The 20,815-nt window shown below is 42.5% G+C and overlaps 1 protein-coding gene across 2 annotated transcripts in view; it reads left to right on the top strand.

Annotated features, from left to right (window-relative positions):
- LOC134337106 (integrin alpha-E-like) overlaps nucleotides 1–20,815 on the top strand; it is a 296,891-nt gene that overhangs the window by 104,898 nt on the left and 171,178 nt on the right. For both annotated transcript variants that reach the window (XM_063031953.1, XM_063031952.1), the window contains exons 15-18: nucleotides 5,089–5,292; nucleotides 6,799–6,929; nucleotides 16,928–17,070; nucleotides 19,995–20,152. In XM_063031953.1, the coding sequence (XP_062888023.1) occupies nucleotides 5,089–5,292; nucleotides 6,799–6,929; nucleotides 16,928–17,070; nucleotides 19,995–20,152 (636 nt within the window). The remainder of the gene's footprint in view (nucleotides 1–5,088; nucleotides 5,293–6,798; nucleotides 6,930–16,927; nucleotides 17,071–19,994; nucleotides 20,153–20,815) is intronic.

Here is a 20,815-nt window from a genome sequence, read left to right as displayed (position 1 = left end):
TTCCCCCATAACCACAATGAGGCCAAATGCCTAATATTTCATCTTAGTGGTCTCCAACCTGATGGGATGAACATCAATTTAACTAACTGCTGGTTGACCACTCTGTTGACCAAACTCCCCCTTTATATTAATTCATTATGGTGGTCATACCACCCCTTCTCTTCCTCACCTCAGCTATCATAACCTGCCCATCATCTCCCTCAGGTTTCCCACCTCCTTCCCTTTATTCCATAGCCTACTATCCTCTCCTATCAGATTCCTTGTCTCTTTCTCCCAGTTTCTCACATAATTCTCTTTCATTCCCCCTCCTCCACCCACCAACCCACCTTCACCCTCACCTACCTTCTCCTTCATCTGGACTCACCTATCACCTGCCAGCTTAGGCTCCTCTCTCCTCACCCTGCCTTCTTGCCCTAACTTTTGCCCCTTGCTTTCTATTCCCAATGAAGCGTCTTGACCCAAAACGTTGACTGTTTATTTCCCTCTGTAGATGTCGCCTGACTTGCTGAGGTTCTCCAAAATTTTATATGTGCTACTCCTCTCCCAACACCTGTTTATATACCTAGAGTGCTATGGCACATCATTTTTATATACGTCACTTAAATTTTTCTCAGTCCCTTTGTTCTAAAGAGTACAATCTCAATGTAGGCAACTTCTCCTCGCAAATATAATTATAAGACAAAAACAGAAATTCTGTTACGACTCACTAGTCAAGCAGCATCAACGGAAGAAATATCAGTTAACATTTCAGGTCATAAGACCATAAGACATATTTACAAGGATATTTCCTGGACCGGGGAGCATGCCTTATGAGAATAGGTTGAGTGAACTTGGCCTTTTCTCCTTGGAGCAACAGACAATGAGAGGTGACCTGATAGAGGTGTATAAGATGATGAGAGGCATTGATCGATTGGATAGCCAGAGGCTTTTTCCCAGGGCTGGAATGGCTAACACAAGGGGGCATAGTTTTAAGGTGCTTGGAAGTAGGTACAGAGGGGATGTTGGGTAAGTTTTTCACACAGAGAGTGGTGGGTGTATGGAATGTACTGCCAGCAATGGTGGTAGGGGTGGATAGGATAGGGTCTTTTAAGAGACTTTTAGGGTAGGTACAAGGAGCTTAACAAAACAACTATGTGGTAGGGAAATTCTAGGCAGTTTCTAGAGTAGGCTAGATAGTGGGTACAACATTGTAGGCTAAAGGGCCTGTAATGTGCTGTAGATTTCTATGTTCTATAAGACATAGAACAGAATTAAGTCATTTGGTCCACTGAGTCTGCTCCATTATTCCATCATGGAAGATTTATCAACTCTCTCAACCACGTTCTCCTATCTTAGATCATAAACATAGGAGCAGAATTAGGCCATTTAGCCTATTGAGTTTGCTCCACCATTCCATCATGGCTGATCCCAGATCCCACTCAACCCCATACACCTGCCTTCTCGCCATATCCTTTGATGCACTGACCAATCAGCTTCTGCTTTAATTATACCCATGGACTTGGCCTCCACCGGAGTCTGTGGCTGAGCATTCTGCAGATTCACTACCCCCGGCAAAAAAAAAAATCCTCCTTGCCTCTCTTCTTAAAGGTCACTCCTCAATTTTGAGGCTGTGCCCTCTAGTTCTGGATACCCCCACCACAGGAAACATGTGCTCCACGTCCCCCTTATCTAGTTCTTTTAACATTCAGTAAGTTTCCAAGAGATCCCCCCACATTCTTCTAAATTCCAGTGAGTACAGACCAAAAGCTGCCAAATACTCCTCATATGTTAAACCCTTCATTCCTGAAACCATCCTTGTGAACCTCTTCTGGACTCTCTCCAATGACAACACATCCTTTCTGAGATATGGGGCCCAAAGCTGTTGACAAAACTCCAAGTGCAGCCTGCCTAGTGTCTTATAAAGGTTCAGCATTATCTCCTTGCTCCTAACTAGGGCCTTCTTTCAGCCATGACTCAGTGATGCCCACAACATAATTTCGACCAGTTTCTAATTGCACCACGTTTGTCCATCTTATTCCGAATGCAACATGCACCTAAATACAGCACTTTCAGTCCTGCATTCTTCGCCCTTTTGAATTTTGCCTCTGTGGTACAGTTTAACTCTTTGCTCTGTCTGCATTTAACCCAATCATTTCATTGGTTTGTCCTTCCTCACATTCATGTTACACCCATCATCTACTTGCAGAAACATGGAAACATAGAAAATAGGAGCAGGAGTAGGCCATTCGGCCCTTCGAGCCTGCACCGCCATTCAGTACGATACCAGCCTTCCCCCTATACCCCCTGATCCCTTTAGCCACAAGGGCCATATCTAACTCCCTCTTAAATATAGCCAATGAACTGTTTCCTGTGGCAGAGAATTCCACAGATTCACCACTCTCTGTGTGAAGAAGTTTATGAAGCTGCAACTCCTGTTCCTTAACATGTCTCTCAGGAGCTGCATCTCGATACACCTGGTGCAGATGTGGCCATGGGTAGTCTCCCAGAGATCCCACGTCTTCTGTGGGACATATCTATTCCGAAAACTACAGCCACCTCTGCTTGGTTGTCATCCTTGCCAGTATCCTCCTCCAGTCCACCTGTGAAAACTCTTTTCTCATGCCTCTGTATTTCCCTTGATTCCATTGTGATCAGTCACACTGATACATGTGACTTATGCTTCTCCCTCTCAAATTGCATTACCTCTTAAGGGTTCCTTTATGTTAAGCTCCCTAATAATATCTGGGTTATTACACAACCTTCAGTCTAAGATGGCCTTTCCCCAAGTAGGCTCAAGCACAAGCTGCTCTAAAATGCCCTCTTGCAGACACCTAACAAATTTCCTCCCTTGCAATCTGAACCAATTATATTTTCCCAATCCCCTTGCATATTGAAGTCCTCCATTACAAATGTGACATTGCCCTTATTACATGCCTTTTCCAGCTTCTTTTGCTTGTCCGCATAACCTTTGACAGCCTGACTAATCAAGAACCTATCAAATTCTGCTTTAAATATACTCAATGACTTGGCCTCCACAGCCATCTGTGGCAATGAATTCCCCCTGGCTAAAGGAATTTCTTCTCATCTCTGTTCTAAATGGATGTCCGCTATTCTGAGGCTGTGCCTTCTGGTCCTAGACTCCCCCTCCATAGAAAATATCCTCTCCATATCCACTCTATCTAGGCCTTTTAATATTCAATAGATTTCAGTGAGATCCTCCTCTGTACCCTCTCCACTTCCAGCACACATTCTCACAGATAAGGGGCCTAAAACTAATCACAATACTCCAAGTGTGGCCTAACTAATGTCTTGTAAAACCTTAGCATTACACTCTTATATTATAGTCTAGTCCTCTCAAAATGACTGCTAACATTGCATTCCTTACCACCAACTCAACCTTTAGGGAACCCTGCATGAGGACTCTGAAGTTCATTTGCTTCTCTGATTTTTAGGTTTTCTCCCTGTTTATAAAATAGTTTGTGCCCTTATTCCTTGCTAACAATGTGCATGACCATACACTTCCCAATGCTATATTCTATCTTCCACTTCTTTCTCCATTCTCCTAATCTGTCTAAGTCCTTCTGCAGATTCCTTGCTTCCTCAGCAATACCTGCCCCTTCACCTGTTTTCATATCATCCACAAATATAGCCACAAAGCCATCAATTCTGTCATCCAAATCATTGATATATAACATGACAAAAAGTGGTCCTAACACTGACGCCCTGTGGAACTTACTGACAGCTAACCAGAAGAAGCCCCCTTTCTTCCCATTCTTTGCCTCCTGCCGGCCAATCACTCTTTTATCCATACTACACACACAAAATGCTGGAGGAACTCAGCAGGCCAGGCAGCATTTATGGAAAAGAGTAAACAGTTGATGTTTCGGGCTGAGACCCTTCATCAGGACTGGAAAAAGAATGAGAAGTCAGAATAAGAAGGTGGGGGAGGGGAGGAAGAAGTGCGAGATGATAGGTAATGGGTGAAACTGAGAGAGAGGAGAGAGTGAAGTAAAGTGCTGGGAAGTTTTTTGGTGAAAGAGATAAAGGGCTGGAGGAGGGGGAATCTGACAGGAAAGGGTAGAAGACCATGGAAGAAAGGGAAGGAGGAGGAGCAGCTGAGGCAGATGACAGGCAGTCAAGCAGATAAGGTGAGAGAAGGAAACAGGAATAGGGAATGGTGAAGGGGCAGGGGCAATTGCCTGAAGTTTGAGAAATTGATGTTCATGCCACCAGGTTGGAGGCTATATAGAGACAGACTATAAAGAATTATTGCTTCTTTCAACCTGAGTGTGGCCTCACTGCAGCAGTAGAGGAGGCCATGGGACTGACATGTCAGAAAGGAAATGGGAAGTAGAGTTGAAGGGTGGGTACTGGGCGATCCTGCTTTCTCTGGCAGATGGAGCATAAGTGCTTAGCGAAGCAGTCTCCCAATCTTTGTAATGCTCACCGATAGACAGGAGGCCACACTGGGAGCACTGGGCATAGTATATGACCCCAACAGACTCATAGGTGAAGTGTCGCCTCACCTGGAAGGACTATTCGGGATCCTGAATGGTAGTGAGGGAGGAGGTATAGGGGCAGGTGTTGCACTTATTCTGCTTTCAAGGATAAGTGCCAGGAGGGAGATCAGTGGGGAGGGCCGAGTGGACAAGGAAGTCGTGTAGGGAGTGAACCTTGTGGAAAGCGTAAAGTGAAGGGGAGGGAAATATGTGCCTGGTGGTAGGATCCTGTTAGAAATGGTGACAGAGAATTGTGTGCTGGACATGGAGGACAGTGGGGTGGTAGGTGAGGATAAGAGGAACCCTGTCTCTGGTGTGGCAGTGGGAGGATGGAGTGAGGGCAAATGTGTGAGAAATTTAATCTTTCCTGTAATACCATGGGTTCTCACCTCTTTAAGCAGCCTGTTATGCAACACCATGTCAAGGTCAGTGACCTTTCCTCGGAATTCTCCTATAATTCTTTGCTTTGGAACACCCTTCTAAATCTCCTCTACACCTTTAGTGCTGTTGTTACCTTTAGGCTGGTGATCAGAAAATATATAATGCTCCAGTTGTGTTCAATGGACTACATATACCTCTGCTCCCCATTCATTATTTTTTAATTTAACAGGGTATCTTCGATGGTGAGATATGTTTGATGGGAGAAGTCGGTATTTCCAATGCCAGATTTGGGTTTGCTATTGCAAACATAGGTGACATTAACAAAGATGAGCACAATGATATAGCTATTGGAGCTCCAGTGGAGGAAGATCATTGTGGCAGCATCTATATCTTTAATGGGAAAAGGGATGGCATCCACAAAACTTATTCCCAGGTAAGGTTAACTGTAGGAGATTCATTATGATTGGTTGTATTCAGGCTCTCAAACTCCTCTATTATATTTGTATCTATCTTGAAGAGCAAAAGCAGCTGTATCCTATCCTTCTGAAGCTTATGACACTAGTAATATGAAAAGGAATGGTAAGTAATTAAATATCTTTGGAGAAATCAAGATTGATAGGTTGAGGAAGATGTTTAGAAACGAGATCTTAGAAAGAGTGGTAAGTCCTCAATGTTTTCCAAAGCCAATGTATATCGTCATCTTTGATGTTTTGAACTCCAAAACTGTCTTAAGATTTAATGTTGCAGTAATGGCCTCCATAATCACCTTCATCAGGCTGTGGCTTTGCAGTCTAGTCTATTCCATAGTCACTCACCAGCAGTGCGAGAGAGAGGAAACGTGCTATTGAGTGTAACAGTATTTCGTTGATGAAGCTGCACTTGCAATATTGTGCTCAGCGTTGTTCGCCCTCTTATAGGAGCAGTGTAATTAAAATGGAAAGAGTGTAAACAGGGACTCCCTGGACTGAGTTATAGGGAGAGGTTAGTCAGGGTGGGCCTTTCACTCTTCGGAGCACTGGCAACTGAAGGGTGATCTCATAGAGATATATACAGTAAAATCATAAAGAGCTTAGATAGGTTGAGCAGTCTTTTTTCCCAGAATTGGGGAATCAAAAACTCTTAAGGTTAGAGGTGAAAGGTTTATTAAGAACTTGAGAGGCAACTTTCTTTTTACATAGTGCATTGTAAATATATGGAACAAGCTGCCAGAAGATGTGACTGGGGTGGATACAAATTAGAAATATTTTTTAAAATGAATAGAGATTAGAGAGATAATGGCCAATTTCTAGGAAATGAAATTTGCTTAAAGATACATCTTGGTCAGTATAGACTCATATGGGCCTATTTGACTATATGACTTCAACTTTGCCCAGAGCAATATTCAAAGTACATTTATTATTGAAGTATACGATGTACAACATTGAAATTTATCTTTTTACAGGTAGCCACAAAAACAAAGAAAGCCAATGAAATCCATTAAAAAAAGACTCTCAAACACTCAATGTGCAAAAAGGAACAAATCATGCAAACAGTAAAAAGTAAAGAAATAGCACTCAGAAGTAAAGTTCACAAACGGGAGTTCATCGCTGCAGCCAGGAGCCCATTTATTGAAGGCCACATCCTCATTTCAGCACAGAGACGAGTAAATCTCGTGGAGTAGTGAGCTAAGCACCGGCCTGACCCCAACACCCCCAACCTTTTCAACTGGCCCTGTGCTTAAATTGGCCAGACATCGGATCATTCCTCGCTTTCAGGCCTGGACCCTGCCGCTCCAATTTGACCTCAATATTGCATTTAGTGTCCACTAAAATTTCTAGTGAAAGACAGATGGGTGTGTATAGACTGGATCTGGTAATGAGGAAAAAAGGACAAGTAAACTAACAGGAAATAACTTAATTTACTATCTACTGATGCACATTTTACTCTTTGTATTGTTTAGCGAATAAAGGGGAAGGATGTGATGACTGGTCTGCAGTACTTTGGACAATCAATAGATGGTACAACAGATATGGATGCAGATGGGCTACTTGATATAACAGTCAGTGCAAAGGACAATGTTGTGGTGCTCAGGTATGTAGACTTATTGTATAGATTCAGGTTAATTTGGACACATGAGGACCAGTACGTTTTAGACCAATTAGCTGAAGTTTCATGGAAATGGTTAAAAGTTATAAAAAAGACAAACTTTCATTTAAATGAGTAACAGTTCATGTATGTAAATGAAATACCAAACAAATTAAAACTCTACTAATTCCTCTATAGTACTAGAAAACTGTGCATTAGATCCCAATAGTTATTGATGGAGGAATTCATCTGCCATGTTCTTTTGATTAACTGTAGATGAACAAAATCATTGCAGACACCTAGTGCAGATATGGACTGCCATCATACAATGCTTTAAATGACTGCATCCTCCAAACCTCCATTTTCATTGTAACATTCAAGATGGGCCTGTTTCTGTGCTGTAGTTTCTATGGTTCTATGGTTCTATGATTGTTGATACCTTCCTAACTTGTTGAAGTAGAGAAATCATTTAATTTGTTTCTGGCATCTCCAAGCCTGAATGATTGAAACCATGGTGAGCAAAACAGTTCAGAATTGTCTTGCCGATCATTTCTTGCCAATTATCGATGACAAAAATCACCGCTTTTTGAAGACAAACACATGCAATTGACTCTTTTTAACTGATCACTCTAAGCATGCTGTAGTGACAAGCGGCCTCACAAGTGCATGCGACTGATGCTAGTTAGGAACTGTTCCACAATAGTCTCTGACCCCAATTGAGCAGCATAGTGTCCCAAATAAACAAAAGGAATCCCAACTATTTTCTCAATTTAGGTTTTGTTCATCAAGAGTTATCCCAAATAAACAGCTGCCCTGATAAACTGATGGTCCAATTAACCAGAATCCACTGTATAACATCTTACATTAAACAAATCAGTTTGTGACTTTGGTGAGATTTTTACTTTGCTTTATTAATGTTCAAAATTGCCTATATAAGCTGGAAATATAAAAGACTGCAGATGTAGAATATGGAGTAACAAACAATCTGTGAAGAAACTCGGGGTCAAGGAACATTTGTTGGAGGAATAGATTTATTGACATTTCAGGTTGAAACCATGCGGCAGGACTGAGAGGGAGGAAAAGATGAACAGTATAAAGAGAAGGAGATCCACTCCCCTTCCCCTCTTCATGCTGGCCATTTCCCCTCTCCACTATCAGTTCTGATGCAGGGTTTGGACCCGAAGCATTCATAGTGCTTCTCCTTCCACAGATGCTGGTCAACCTGTCAAGCTCCTCCAGCAGATTTTTTGTGCCTATATAACTTGTAAGGTTGATTTGAGCAAAAGGGCGCCGTGCAATTAGCATGATGCTACTACAGTTCTGGAGTTCAGAGTTCAATTTCGTATCCTCTGTAAGAAGTTTGTACGTCTTTCCCATGAACACATGGGTTCCTTCTGGATGCTCCGGTTTCCTTCCATATTCCAAAGACATATCAGTTAGTAAGTTAACTGGTCATTGTAAATTGAGTGGCCTGATGAAGGGTGTCAGCTCAAAGTGTCGACTGTGTACTCCTTTCAATAGATGCTGCCTGGCCTGCTGAGTCCCATAAGATATAGGAGCAGAATAGGCCATTCAGCCCATCGTGTCTGCTCCACCATTTCATCATGGCTGATCCCGAATCCTACTCAACCCCATACACCTGGTTTCTCACCGTATCCTTTGAGTTTCTCCAGCATTTTGTGTGTGTTGCTTTGGATTTCCAGTATCTGTAGATTTTTTTGTGATTGTAAATCGTCCTGTGACACGAACATAATGAACGAATAAATGATCAGACTAGTGTTAAATAGAGGGGTTGCTGGGTGGTGTGGCTCGGTGGGCTGGAAGGGCCTTTTCTGTGCTGTATCTCTAAAAAAAACATGGGAGTTTAAACAGTGCAACTAAAGCTGCTGGGACTCAAAATGAACAATTCTTTATGTGGATTTAAACGCAAACAACAGGAATTCTGCAGATGCTGGAAATTCAAGCAACACACATCAAAGTTGCTGGTGAATGCAGCAGGCCAAGCAGCATCTGTAGGAAGAGGTACAGTCGACGTTTCAGGCTGAGACCCTTCGTCAGGACTAACTGAAGGAAGAGTGAGTAAGGGATTTGAAAGTTGGAGGGGGAGGGGGAGATCTGAAATGATAGGAGAAGACAGGAGGGGGAGGGATAGAGCCAAGAGCTGGACAGGTGATAGGCAAAAGGGGATACGAGAGGATCATGGGACAGGAGGTCCGGGAAGAAAGACAAGAGGGTGGGGGTGACCCAGAGGATGGGCAAGAGGTATATTCAGAGGGACAGAGGGAGAAAAAGGAGAGTGAGAGAAAGAATGTGTGTATAAAAATAAGTAACAGATGGGGTACGAGGGGGAGGTGGGGCCTAGCGGAAGTTAGAGAAGTTGATGTTCATGCCATCAGGTTGGAGGCTACCCAGATGGAATATAAGGTGTTGTTCCTCCAACCTGAGTGTGGCTTCATCTTTACAGTAGAGGAGGCCGTGGATAGACATGTCAGAATGGGAATGGGATGTGGAATTAAAATGTGTGGCCACTGGGAGATCCTGCTTTCTCTGGCGGACAGAGCGTAGATGTTCAGCAAAGTGGTCTCCCAGTCTGCGTCGGGTCTCGCCAATATATAAAAGGCCACATCGGGAGCACCGGACGCAGTATATCACCCCAGTCGACTCACAGGTGAAGTGTTGCCTCACCTGGAAGGACTGTTTGGGGCCCTGAATGGTGGTAAGGGAGGAAGTGTAAGGGCATGTGTAGCACTTGTTCCGCTTACATGGATAAGTGCCAGGAGGGAGATCAGTGGCGAGGGATGGGGGGGGACGAATGGACAAGGGAATTCTTTACGTGGATTGTTTTTTTATTGTAAAATAAATATGCACAGTAGTAACTGGGTTACATAGTAAAGATCAGAATTAAAAATCAGGCTATTTTATACTCTTTGGAATGAAATAATGTTAATACATAATTTGTAGCTGAAAAGTCTGGGAAAAATGATCACATAATTCATTAGAATGACTCCAGCAATGAAGAATTTCAGCTGTAAAATTACATTGGAGAAGTTGGAATTATTTTCCTTGGAGCAAAGAAAGTTGAGAAGAGACTTGACAGAGGTATAGAAAATTATGTTAGGTTTAAGTAGAGTAACTAGAGAGAAATTGTTTCATAGAAAAACATAGAAAACATACAGCGTAATACAGGCCCTTGGGTCCACAAAGTTGTGCCAAACATGTCCCTACCTTAGAAATTACTAGGCTTACCCAAAGCTCTCTATTTTTCCAAGCTCCACGTACCTATCCAAAAGGCTCTTAAAAGACCCTATCATATCCGCCTCCACCACAGTTGCCGACAGCCCATTTCACGCACTCACCACTCTCTGCGTAAAAGACTTACCCCTGACATCTCCTCTTTACCTACTCCTCAGCACCTTAAAACTGTGCCCTGTCATGTTAGTCATTTCAGCCCTGGGGAAAAGCCTCTGACTATCCACACGACCAATGCCTCTCATCATCTTATACACCTGTATCAGGTCACCTCTCATTTGTTTCCATAAACAAATGGTTCAACTCTCAGTGGGCAAAGATGAGAGTAAAAAGTACGAGGGGGGATATGACAAAAAAAATGTAGAGAATGATCACCTGGAATTTGCTGTCTTTAAGGATAGTGGAAGCAGAGTTAATGAGAATTATCAAAAATATTGGAATCAGCATTTGACAAGGCTAAGGGGAAATGGGCCTTAAAAGATTGCTATACAGGAGCTTTCATGAACAAATGGGATGAATAGCCATGTGGTTTTGTGCTTAGTCTGAGAGGGATGCAAATCAAAAGCTAAAAACCTGAACTTAAATAAAGGCAGTTACATGGGTCAAAGAAGCTGCTAAGGTTTAGAAGTGATAGGATGTTTAATAAATCAAAAGGGAATGATAGAATGGTGAAGGAGATAATGGCAATCACATTTGTGACAGGAAAGCACTGAAAATACAAGTAGAAGCATGTAAAAGAAATTGGATCCAGAACAAGTAAAAATTGTAAAAAGAATCAAAGATTAAGGCTCTTTATTTGAATGCATCTTCCATTTGTAACAAGGTTGTTCAGTTGATTGTACAAATAATGAAGGATTAGTAAGACTGCACATCGGTGCAAGAGACAGGGAAAGGGTGATGGGTTCAAAGACATGAAAAATTGTGGTAAAAGTGAATGGCAAGTGCAGGAGAGATTATTAAAGAATGAAAAAATATAGGATAGAGAGTTTAGAAAGATTTTGGAATCTAACTTAAAGCAACAGAGGAACAACTTTCAGTAGGGAGGTGATGAATACAAGATTGAGTGTGTTGCATGTGAATGTGTGCAGTGTATGTTACAAAGTAAATGAGTTTACAGCACAGATTGAATTTGTTGGGTACAATGTCATAGGCATCAAGGAGACGTGGCTGAAAGAGAATCAGAGATGGAAGCTAAACATCTAAGGATGTGCATCCTATCAATAGAACATGCAGGTGGGCAGAGGGGGATGGGTGGCCTTTTTGGTACAAAATGAAATTAAGTTGATAACTAAGGGCAACATAGGATCAGAATCTTTGTGGGTAAAGCTGAGGAACTGAAAAGATAAAAAGACCCCTTTAGGAGGTATGTGCAGACCTTCGAATATTAGCCAGGGTGTAGGGTACCAAGTATACCAGAAAAAAACATTTGAGAAAGACAATGTTACAGTGATCTTGAGGACTTCAATATGCAGTTAGATGGGGAAAGTTAGTACTGCCGAGGTTTTATAAGGCATTGGTCAGACTACATTTAGAATATTGTAAACAATATTGGACCCTGTATCTGAAGAAACATGTGTTGGGTCTGTTGTGATAGTAGTTGGATTTAACTTGGTGCATATTGACTGGGATTCCCACATTGCAAAAGGACTTGATGGGATAGAGCTTGTCCAATGTACTTAGGAAAGTTTCTTTAATCATTATATAGAGAATTCAACTAGACTGAATCTCCCATTAGGGAACATTAGTTTCAGTATAAATAATGGGGAAGGTAGGACTGGTCCTTGGGTTGAGGTTCTATATGAGGGTCTTCTGTACTCCCTTTTCACTTATCACTGAGTTCCTGTATGTAGTTCTCACTCCATAATCAAGTTGCAGACGACACTACGGTGGTTGGCCTGATCAGAGGGCATGACGAGACGGCCTACAGGGATGAGGTCCAGCACCTGGCTGCGTGGTGTGCCGACAAAAACCTGGCCCTTAATACCCAGAAGACCAAGGAGATCATTGCAGACTTCAGGCATGCTAGGAGCCACACTCCCGTCCCCATCTACATCAACGGAGCTGTAGTGGAGCATGTATCAAGCTTCAAATTCCTTGGTGTCCACATTTCTGAGGATCTCACCTAGTCCCTGAACTCTCCATCCTGATCAAAAAGGCGCAACAGCTCCTTTATTTCCTGCGGAGCATCAAGAAAGCTCATCTCTGTCCCAAGATACTGACGGATTTTTACCACTGTACCATTGAGAGCATACTCACCAACTGCATCTCAGTGTGGTATGGTAATTATCCCGTATCGGACCGCAAAGCACTCCAGCATGTGGTGAAAACTACCCAGCGGATTATCAGCACCCAATTGCCCACCATTGAGAACATCTTCCATAAACACTGACTGGGCAGGGCGAAAAGCATTATCAAGGATGCATCTCACCCTAACCATGGACTTTTTACTCTCCTATCATCCGATAGGTGCTACAGGAGCCTCCGCTCCCGCACCAGCAGGCACAGGAAGAGCTTCTTCCCTGAGGCTGTGACCTGCTGAACCTCACATCACAACGCTAAGCAGTATTGCACCCATATTGTACTGTCTCAGTACTTTTATATTTGTGTGCTGTAGCACTTACTTTTTATTTGCAGTTATTTTGTAAATAACACTATCCTTTGCGTTTCTGGTCAGATGCTAACTGCATTTCATTGGCTTTGTATCTGTACTCGGCACAATGACAATAAAGTTGAATCTAATCTAATTTAATCTAATAAACCCTGATGAACTGATGAACTAAATGAGTATTTTGTGTCAGTCTTCACTGTGGAAGACACTAGCAGTGTGCCTGATGTTGTAGTGTGTGAAGGAAGAGAAGTGGGTGTAGTTACCATTACAAGAGAGAAGGTGCCAAAAATGCTGAAAGACCTAAAGGTACATAAGTCACCGGGACCAGAGGAACTGCACCCGAGGGTTCTGAAGGAGGTAGCATTAGAGATTGAGGTGGCATTAGAAATGATCTTTCAAAAATCATTGGACTCTGGCATGGTACCAGAGGACTGCAAAATTGAAAATGTCGCTCCTCTCTTTAAGAAAGGAGGAAGGCAGCAGAAAGGAAATTATAGACCAGTTAGCCTGACCTCAGCGGTTGGGAAGATGTTAGAGACAATTGTTAAGGATAAGATGATGGAATACTTGGTGACACAGGACAAGATAGGACGTCAGCATGGTTTCCTTCAGGGAAAATCCTGCCTGACAATCCTGTTGGAATTCTTTGAGGAGATCACAAGTAAGATAGATAGAGGGGATGCAGTAGATGTTGTTTATTTGGACTTTCAGAAGGCCTTTGACAAGGTGCCACACATAAGGTTGCTTACCAAGTTAAGAGCCCATGATATTACAGGGAAGTTACTAACATGGTTAGAGCATTGGCTGATTTGTAGGAGGCAGTGAGTGGGAATAAAAGGACCCTTTTCTGAACGCAAAATACGTTGCAGATGCTGGGGTCAAAGCAACACTCACAACACGCTGGAGGTACTCAGCAGGTCAGGCAGCATCCGTGGAAACGATCAGTCAACGTTTCAGGCCGGAACCCTTCGTCAGGACTATAGAGGGAAGGGGCAGAGGCCCTATAAAGAAGGTGGGGAGAGGGTGGGAAGGAGAAGGCTGGTAGGTTCCAGGTGAAAAACCAGTAAGGGGAAAGATAAAGGGGTGGGGGAAGGGAGGCAGGGAGGTGATAGGCAGGAAAGGTGAAGAAAGAATAGGGGAAAACACAATGGGTAGTAGAAGGAGGCGGAACCATGAGGGAGGTGATAGGCAGCTGGGGGAGGGGGCAGAGTGAAACTGGAATAGGAGAAGGGAGGGGGAGGGAATTACTAGAAGTTGGAGAATTCAATGTTCATACCAAGGGGCTGGAGACTACCTAAACGGTATACGAGCTGTTGCTCCTCCAACCTGAGTTTAGCCTCAGCATGGCGGTAGAGGAGGCCATGTATGGACATATCTGAATGGGAATGGGAAGCAGAGTTGAAGTGGGTGGCAACCAGAAGATCCTGTCTGTTTTGATGGACGGAGCGGAGGTGCTCAACGAAGCGGTCCCCCAATCTGCGTCGGGTTTCACCGATGTAGAGGAGACCGCACCGGATGCAATAGATGACCCCAACAGACTCACAAGTGAAGTGTTGCCTCACCTGGAAGGACTGTTTGGGGCCCTGAATGGTGGCAAGAGAGGAGGTGTAGGGACAGGTGTAGCACTTACGCTTACAGGGATAAGTGCCGGGTGGGAGATCCGTGGGGAGGGACATGTGGACCAGGGAGTCGCGGAGGGAATGATCCCTGTGGAAAGTGGAGAGGGGTGGAGAGGGAAAGATGTGCTTAGTGGTGGGGTCCTGTTGAAGGTGGCTGAAGTTGCGGAGGATAATGTGCTGGATCCAGAGGCTGGTGAGGTGGTAGGTGAGGACAAGGGGAACTCTGTCCCTGTTGTGGTGGTGGGAGGATGGGGTGAGGACTGAGGTGCGGGAAATGGGTGAGATGCGGGTGAGGGCATCATTGATGACGGCAGAAGGGAAACCATGATCCTTAAAGAAAGAGGACATTTGAGATGTCCTGGAACGGAAAACCTCATCCTGGGAGCAGATGCTGCGGAGACGGAGGAACTGGGAATAGGGAATGGCATTTCTGCATGTGGCGGGGTGGGAAGAGGTATAGTCGAGGTATTATGAGAGTCAGTGGGCTTGTAGAAGATGTCAGTGGACAGTCTGTCTCCAGAGATGGAGACTGAGAGATCGAGAAAGGGGAGAGAAGTGTCTGAGATAGACCAAGTGAATTTGAGGTCTGGGTGGAAGTTTGAAGTAAAGTTGATGAAATTGACGAGCTCAGCATGGGTGCAGGAAGCAGCACCAATGTAGTCGTCAATGTAGCGAAGGACCCTTTTCTGGTTAGCTGCCAGTGGCCAGTGGTGTTCTGCAGGAGTCGGTGTTGGGACCACTTCTTTATAAGCTGTATATCAATAAGATGATGGAATAGATGGCTTTGTTCCCAAGTCTGCAGATGATACGAAGATTGGTGGAGGGGCAGGTGGTGTTGAGGAATATACAATGTTGAAAAATGCATAGTCATGCACTTTGGTAGTAGAAATAAATGTGCAGACTATTTTCTAATCCGGGAGAAAATCCAGGAATCTGAGATGCAGAGGGACTTGGCAGTCCTTGTGCAGAACACCCTGAAGATTAATTTGCAGGTTGAGTCGGTGGTGAGGAAGGGAAATGCCATATTAGCATTCATTTCAAGAGGTCTAGAATACAAGAGCAAGGATGTGATGCTGAGACTTTATAAGGAACTGGTGAGACCTCACCTTGAGTATTGTGAACATTTTTGGGCCCTTCATCTTGGAAAAGTTGTTCTGGCATTGGAGAGGGTCTAAAGGAGGTTCACAAAGCTGATTCCAGGAATGAAAGCGTTATCATACAAGGAACGTTTGATGGTTCTGGGTCTGAACTCGCTGGAATTCAGAAGGATGAAGGGGGGATCTCATTGAAACCTTTTGAGTGTTGAAAGGCCTAGATAGAGTAGATGTGGACAGGATGTTTCCCATTGTGGGAGAGTTAGGGACAAAAGGACACAGCCTCAGGATAGAGGGGCTCCCTTTCAAAACAGAGAAGCAGAGAAATTTCTTTAGCAAAGGATGGTGAATTTGTGGAACTTGTTGCCACGTGCATCTGTGGAGACCAGGTCGTTGGGTGTATTTAAGGCAGAGATTGATAGGTTCTTGATTGGACATGGCATCAAAAGTATGGGGAGAAGGCCGGGAACTGGGGTTGAGGAGGAGATTAAAAAAAAAACAGATCAGCCATGATGATTGGCGGAGCAGACTCGATGGGCCAGATGGCCTAATCTTGCTCCTGTGTCTTATGGTCTTGTGGTCTAAATTAGAGAAAGGCCAATTTTGATGGCATCAGAAAAGATCCGGCAAGTATGGATTGGATAGGTTGTTTTCTGGCAAAGAGGTGTTAATAAGTGGGAGGCCTTCAAAAGTAGTTCCCACACCCCTGCCAAACTAGTTTAAACCCTCCCTAAATGCTCTAACAAATTTATCCACTAGGATATTGGTTCCTCTCAAGTACATCCTTTATGTACAGGTTGTACCTTCCCCAGAAAAGATCCCAGTGATCTACAAATCCAAAACCCTATCCCCTTCACCAACTCCTCAGCCACACATTCGTCTGCCAAATCATCCTAGTCTTATCCTCACTGGAATGTATTGCAGACAGCAATCCAGAGATGACTACCCTTGACTACCCTTCTTCATGGTCATCCACCACTCTTTCTGTGGCTGCAGAGTGACCAGCTCTCTAAATGTACATACACTATATTCCCTCTATAGATGCTCTATAATAAGTCTATCAGCAGCTCCCATCACTCTACGGAGTCTGCCAGAATATACATCCTGCAGGAGAAGCACACCACTAGCCTACCTTCCAGAAAGATTACAAATGTTCCCTTTGACTCAGACTGTAGGATACAAAAAAAAACTACTTTTCCTTGTTACTACTTCCCAGGTCACCAAAATTAGCACTTTAACCTCAACAGCAGAAACCACCTGAAGCTAGCCCTTCTCAAAATGGCCACTCCAGTTAGAGCTGGAGAAGAGAGCTCAGAATGTATTTGACGTCATGCAGGAAACTCTGAATCACAGCTAGAATAACTGTTAAACAAAAGATGAATACTTCTACATTCCATTTTGGAGCTTTAACATGAATTGATTTTTTTTTTACAGCTCAAGACCAGTTGTCAACATCAAGGTGGCTGCCACATTTTTTCCAGAGATGGTGCCTCTATCTTTTACAACCTCTTATGAGCAGAAGAAAATTATTCAAGTTCTTGTCTGTTTCAATGCTGAATCAAATTTTGGATCATTAGGTAATTTTCCAGTACAGAATTCAGAAGAAATGTCAACAGTATTGTTTTCATGATTTTGCTGAGGGCAATTAAGTTTTAAGATCATGCAGGAAAGATTAAGGTAGTGATGACGGATGTAGACAAAATGTAGGATATTCGTTTGAGGATGTTTGATTATACAACAATGAACAGAGTTTCCCGTAAACAGAATTTTAGGCCTAGATAGTGTGGATGTGGAGAGGATATTTTCTGTAGCAGGGGAGTCTAGGAACAGAGGGTACAGCCTCAGAATAGAAGGATGTCCCTTTGGAACAGAAATGAGGAGGAATGTCTTTAGCCAGAGGGTGGTGAATCTGTGGAATTCAGTTGTGGAGGCCAAGACATTGGGAATTCTTAAAACAGAGATTCATAGGTTTCTGATTAGTAAAGGCATCAAAGGCAATAGGGTGAAGGCAGGAAAATGGGGTTGAGCAGGATAATAAATTGGCCATGATAGAATGACAGAGCAGACTTGATAGGCAGAATAGCCTAATTCTTCTCCTATAGTATGTCTTATATGTCTTCTTATTATGTTAATGTACGGTATGCAAGATGATGCTCCTAATGCACCAAGGTTGCGTGGGACTACAACTGGAGGTCTTGGGTTAAGGATAAAATAGTTCAATGGTTCAATTTAATATCAGAGAATGTACACAAGACACAACCTGAAATTCTTATGAAGAGAGAGAGAGAGGGACAGAGAAAGAAATAACACACTGGCAGGGATGACAGCAGAGCAGCAATGGCTAGAAATTCTGGAAGCAATTCAGAAGGCACAGGATATATACATCCCAAAGAGGAAGATTCTAAAGGGAAAATGACATAACTGTGGTTAGCAAGGGAAGTCAATGCCAATTTAAAAGCCAAAGAGAGGGCATATAATAGAGCAAAAATTAGTGGGCAGTTAGAGGATGGGGACTAACAGAATACTAACAGAAGGCAACTAAAATAGACATTAAGAAGGTAAAGATGGAATATGAAAGTAACCTAGCCAATATTATTAAAGAGGATACCAAAAGTTTCTTCAGATAGAGAAAGTGTAAAAGAGAGGAGAAAATGGATATCAGAGTGCTGGAAAATGATGCTGGAGGTAGCAATGGGGGACAAGGAAATGGTAAATGAACTGAATAAGTATTTTGCATCAATCTTCACTGTGGAAGACACTAGCAGTATGCCGGCAGTTCCAGGTATCAAGGGTCATGAAGTGTGTGAAGTTACCATTACCAGGGAGAAGGTTCTTGGGAAATTGAAAAGTCTGAAGATAGGGTAGATGGTGTACACCCTAGGGTTCTGAAAGAGGTGGATGAAGAGATTGGGGAGGCATTAGTAATGATCTTTCAAGAATCACTATGTTCTGGCATGGTTTCAAAGGACTGGAAAATTGCAAATGTCATACCACTCTTTAAGAGCAAGAAGGCAGAAGAAAGGAAGTTGTAGCCTAGCAACGCACACAAAATGCTGAAGGAACTCAACAGGCCAGGCAGTATCTGTGGAAAAGAGTAAACAGTCGACATTTCAGGCTGAGAGTCTTCATTATTTTGAGAGGTCTAGAATATAAATGCAAGGATGTAATATTGAGGCTTCATAAGGCATCACTTGAAGTATTGTGAGCAGTTTTGGACCCCTTATCTTAGAAAGGATGTGCTGAAACTGGAGAGGGTTCAAAGGAGGTTCACGAAAATGATTCCAGGATTGAATGGCTTGTACTATTTGATGGCTCTGGCTTGTACTCACTGGAATTCAGAAAAGTGAGGAGCTGTCAAGAAGGCAACTCATGTGAGCAGCTTCAAAGAAAATCATCAAATATTCCTGTTTTGGTCTGTCACAGCTAAAAACCACAGCTACCTCTCTAGATAGTAAAGTCATTTTAAGGTGATTAAAAAATCAATCGCTACTCAAATTTGTAACTGTGCTACAAGTTCATTTACCTTTTTTGGCATACTCCGTGCATTCAAGTATAATACCTTCAGTCCTGTATTCATCACCCTTTTCATCTTTGTCCCCCCTTTGCAATGCAACTCATTCCATTTACTATAATTGTGCCCTATCATTGGCTTTTTCTTGCTAGCAATCACAGTACGTACTACTTTTATTAGTAAATTGACTACCCCATCCTCAGCCCTATCACTCCAGTTCCTATTATTCCGATCTTCTGTTAGGAAATGAGACAGGTCAGGTGACAGACATGTGTGGAATCGAACACTTTGGATCCAGTAATCATAATTCCATTAGTTTCAATATAATTACGGAGAAGGATATGACCAGTCCTCAGGTTGAGATTCGAAATTGGAGAAAGGCCAATTTTGATGGCATCATAAAGGAACTGGCAGGCATGAATTGGCAAAGGTATGTTTAATAGGTGGGAAACCTTCTAAAGTGAAATATTGAGAGTACACAGTTTGTATGTTCCTGTTAGAATAAAAACTTGATTCTTAATTTTCAAAGGATATTGAGGCCCTTGTTAAGGAAAAAAAGGAGGTGCATAGCAGGTATAGAAAGGCAGGAACAAATGGGGTACTGGAGGAGATATATAAAATGTATATCAATATAAAATGTGTGTATATATGTAAATGTATATAAAATCTATAAAATATGCAAGAGAACACGAGAGGGAAATCAGGAGGGCTAAAATAAATCACAAGTTGCTCTGGCAGACAGATTGAATCTTAATGGCTTCACAGGTATATTAAGTCCAAAGGTTTCATTATGAGAGTGGTCCAACATCTAAGTTAAAATAATATTAGAAATTAAGACTTGGAATGGCAGATCATAAGAATCCAATATTAATGTTTAATTGTCAATAAGATGAAAAATGTACAGTAAAATTGGAATCAAGTGGTTTGGGCAAAAAACTGGAATAAATTAAATAGAATATATGAATATATTTTATTCTGCATTTTTTGTAGATTTGAAGAATTCTTTTGTTAATTATACCATCAACCTGGACACAAAACAAAAAAACAAAAGGGTAATGTTTACAAAAAGTGATGGAACTCCTGGCACCATGTCTGATTCTTTGAGCTTTTCAAAAGGAGCCTGTAGAAACTATTCAATCACTGTGCAGGTAAGATCAGAATAGTCCTGAAAAGTAGGCAATACATTTTAGTTCTACTCTTCAACTTTTAGATTTGAACTATTTCAGAGAACGTAAAACAGGACAGCAAAGTACAGGGCCTTTGGCCCACAATTTTGTGCCACCCTTTTATCCTACTCCAAGGTTATTCTAACCCTTCCCTCCACTTTTCTTTAATTCATGGGTCTTTCTAAAAGTCTCTTAAATATCTCTAATGTAATTGTCTCTACCAGCACCTCCGGCAGTGTGTTCTGTGCACCCACTGCTCACTGTGTTTAAAAAAAATTATATATATATATCTCTGATATCCCCCTATACCTTCCTCCAATCAACTTAAATTAATGCTCTCCTGTACTAGTTATTTCTTTCTTGGGATGTCCATTCTATCTATGCCACTTATATTTTACACCTCTGTCTAGTTACCTCTCATCTCCCTTTCTCCAAAGAGAAATCCCTAGCTCGCTCAGTCTATCCTCATAAGACATGCTCTACAATCCAAGCAGCATCCTGGTAAATCTCCTCGACATCATCATCATTAGTATATGTCATGTCCTATGATGTGGGTGATCATGGTCAATGACTGTGATTGTTCTTGGCAAATTCTTCTACAGAAGTAATTTACCATTGTCTTCTTCTGGGCGGTGTCTTTACTAG

This window comes from Mobula hypostoma, chromosome 23, assembly GCF_963921235.1.
Source record: "Mobula hypostoma chromosome 23, sMobHyp1.1, whole genome shotgun sequence".
In the NCBI taxonomy this organism is placed as follows: Eukaryota; Metazoa; Chordata; class Chondrichthyes; order Myliobatiformes; family Myliobatidae; genus Mobula; species Mobula hypostoma.
The sequence above is the reverse complement of the archived record's forward strand: the minus strand, read 5'-3'. Positions and strand labels throughout refer to the sequence as shown.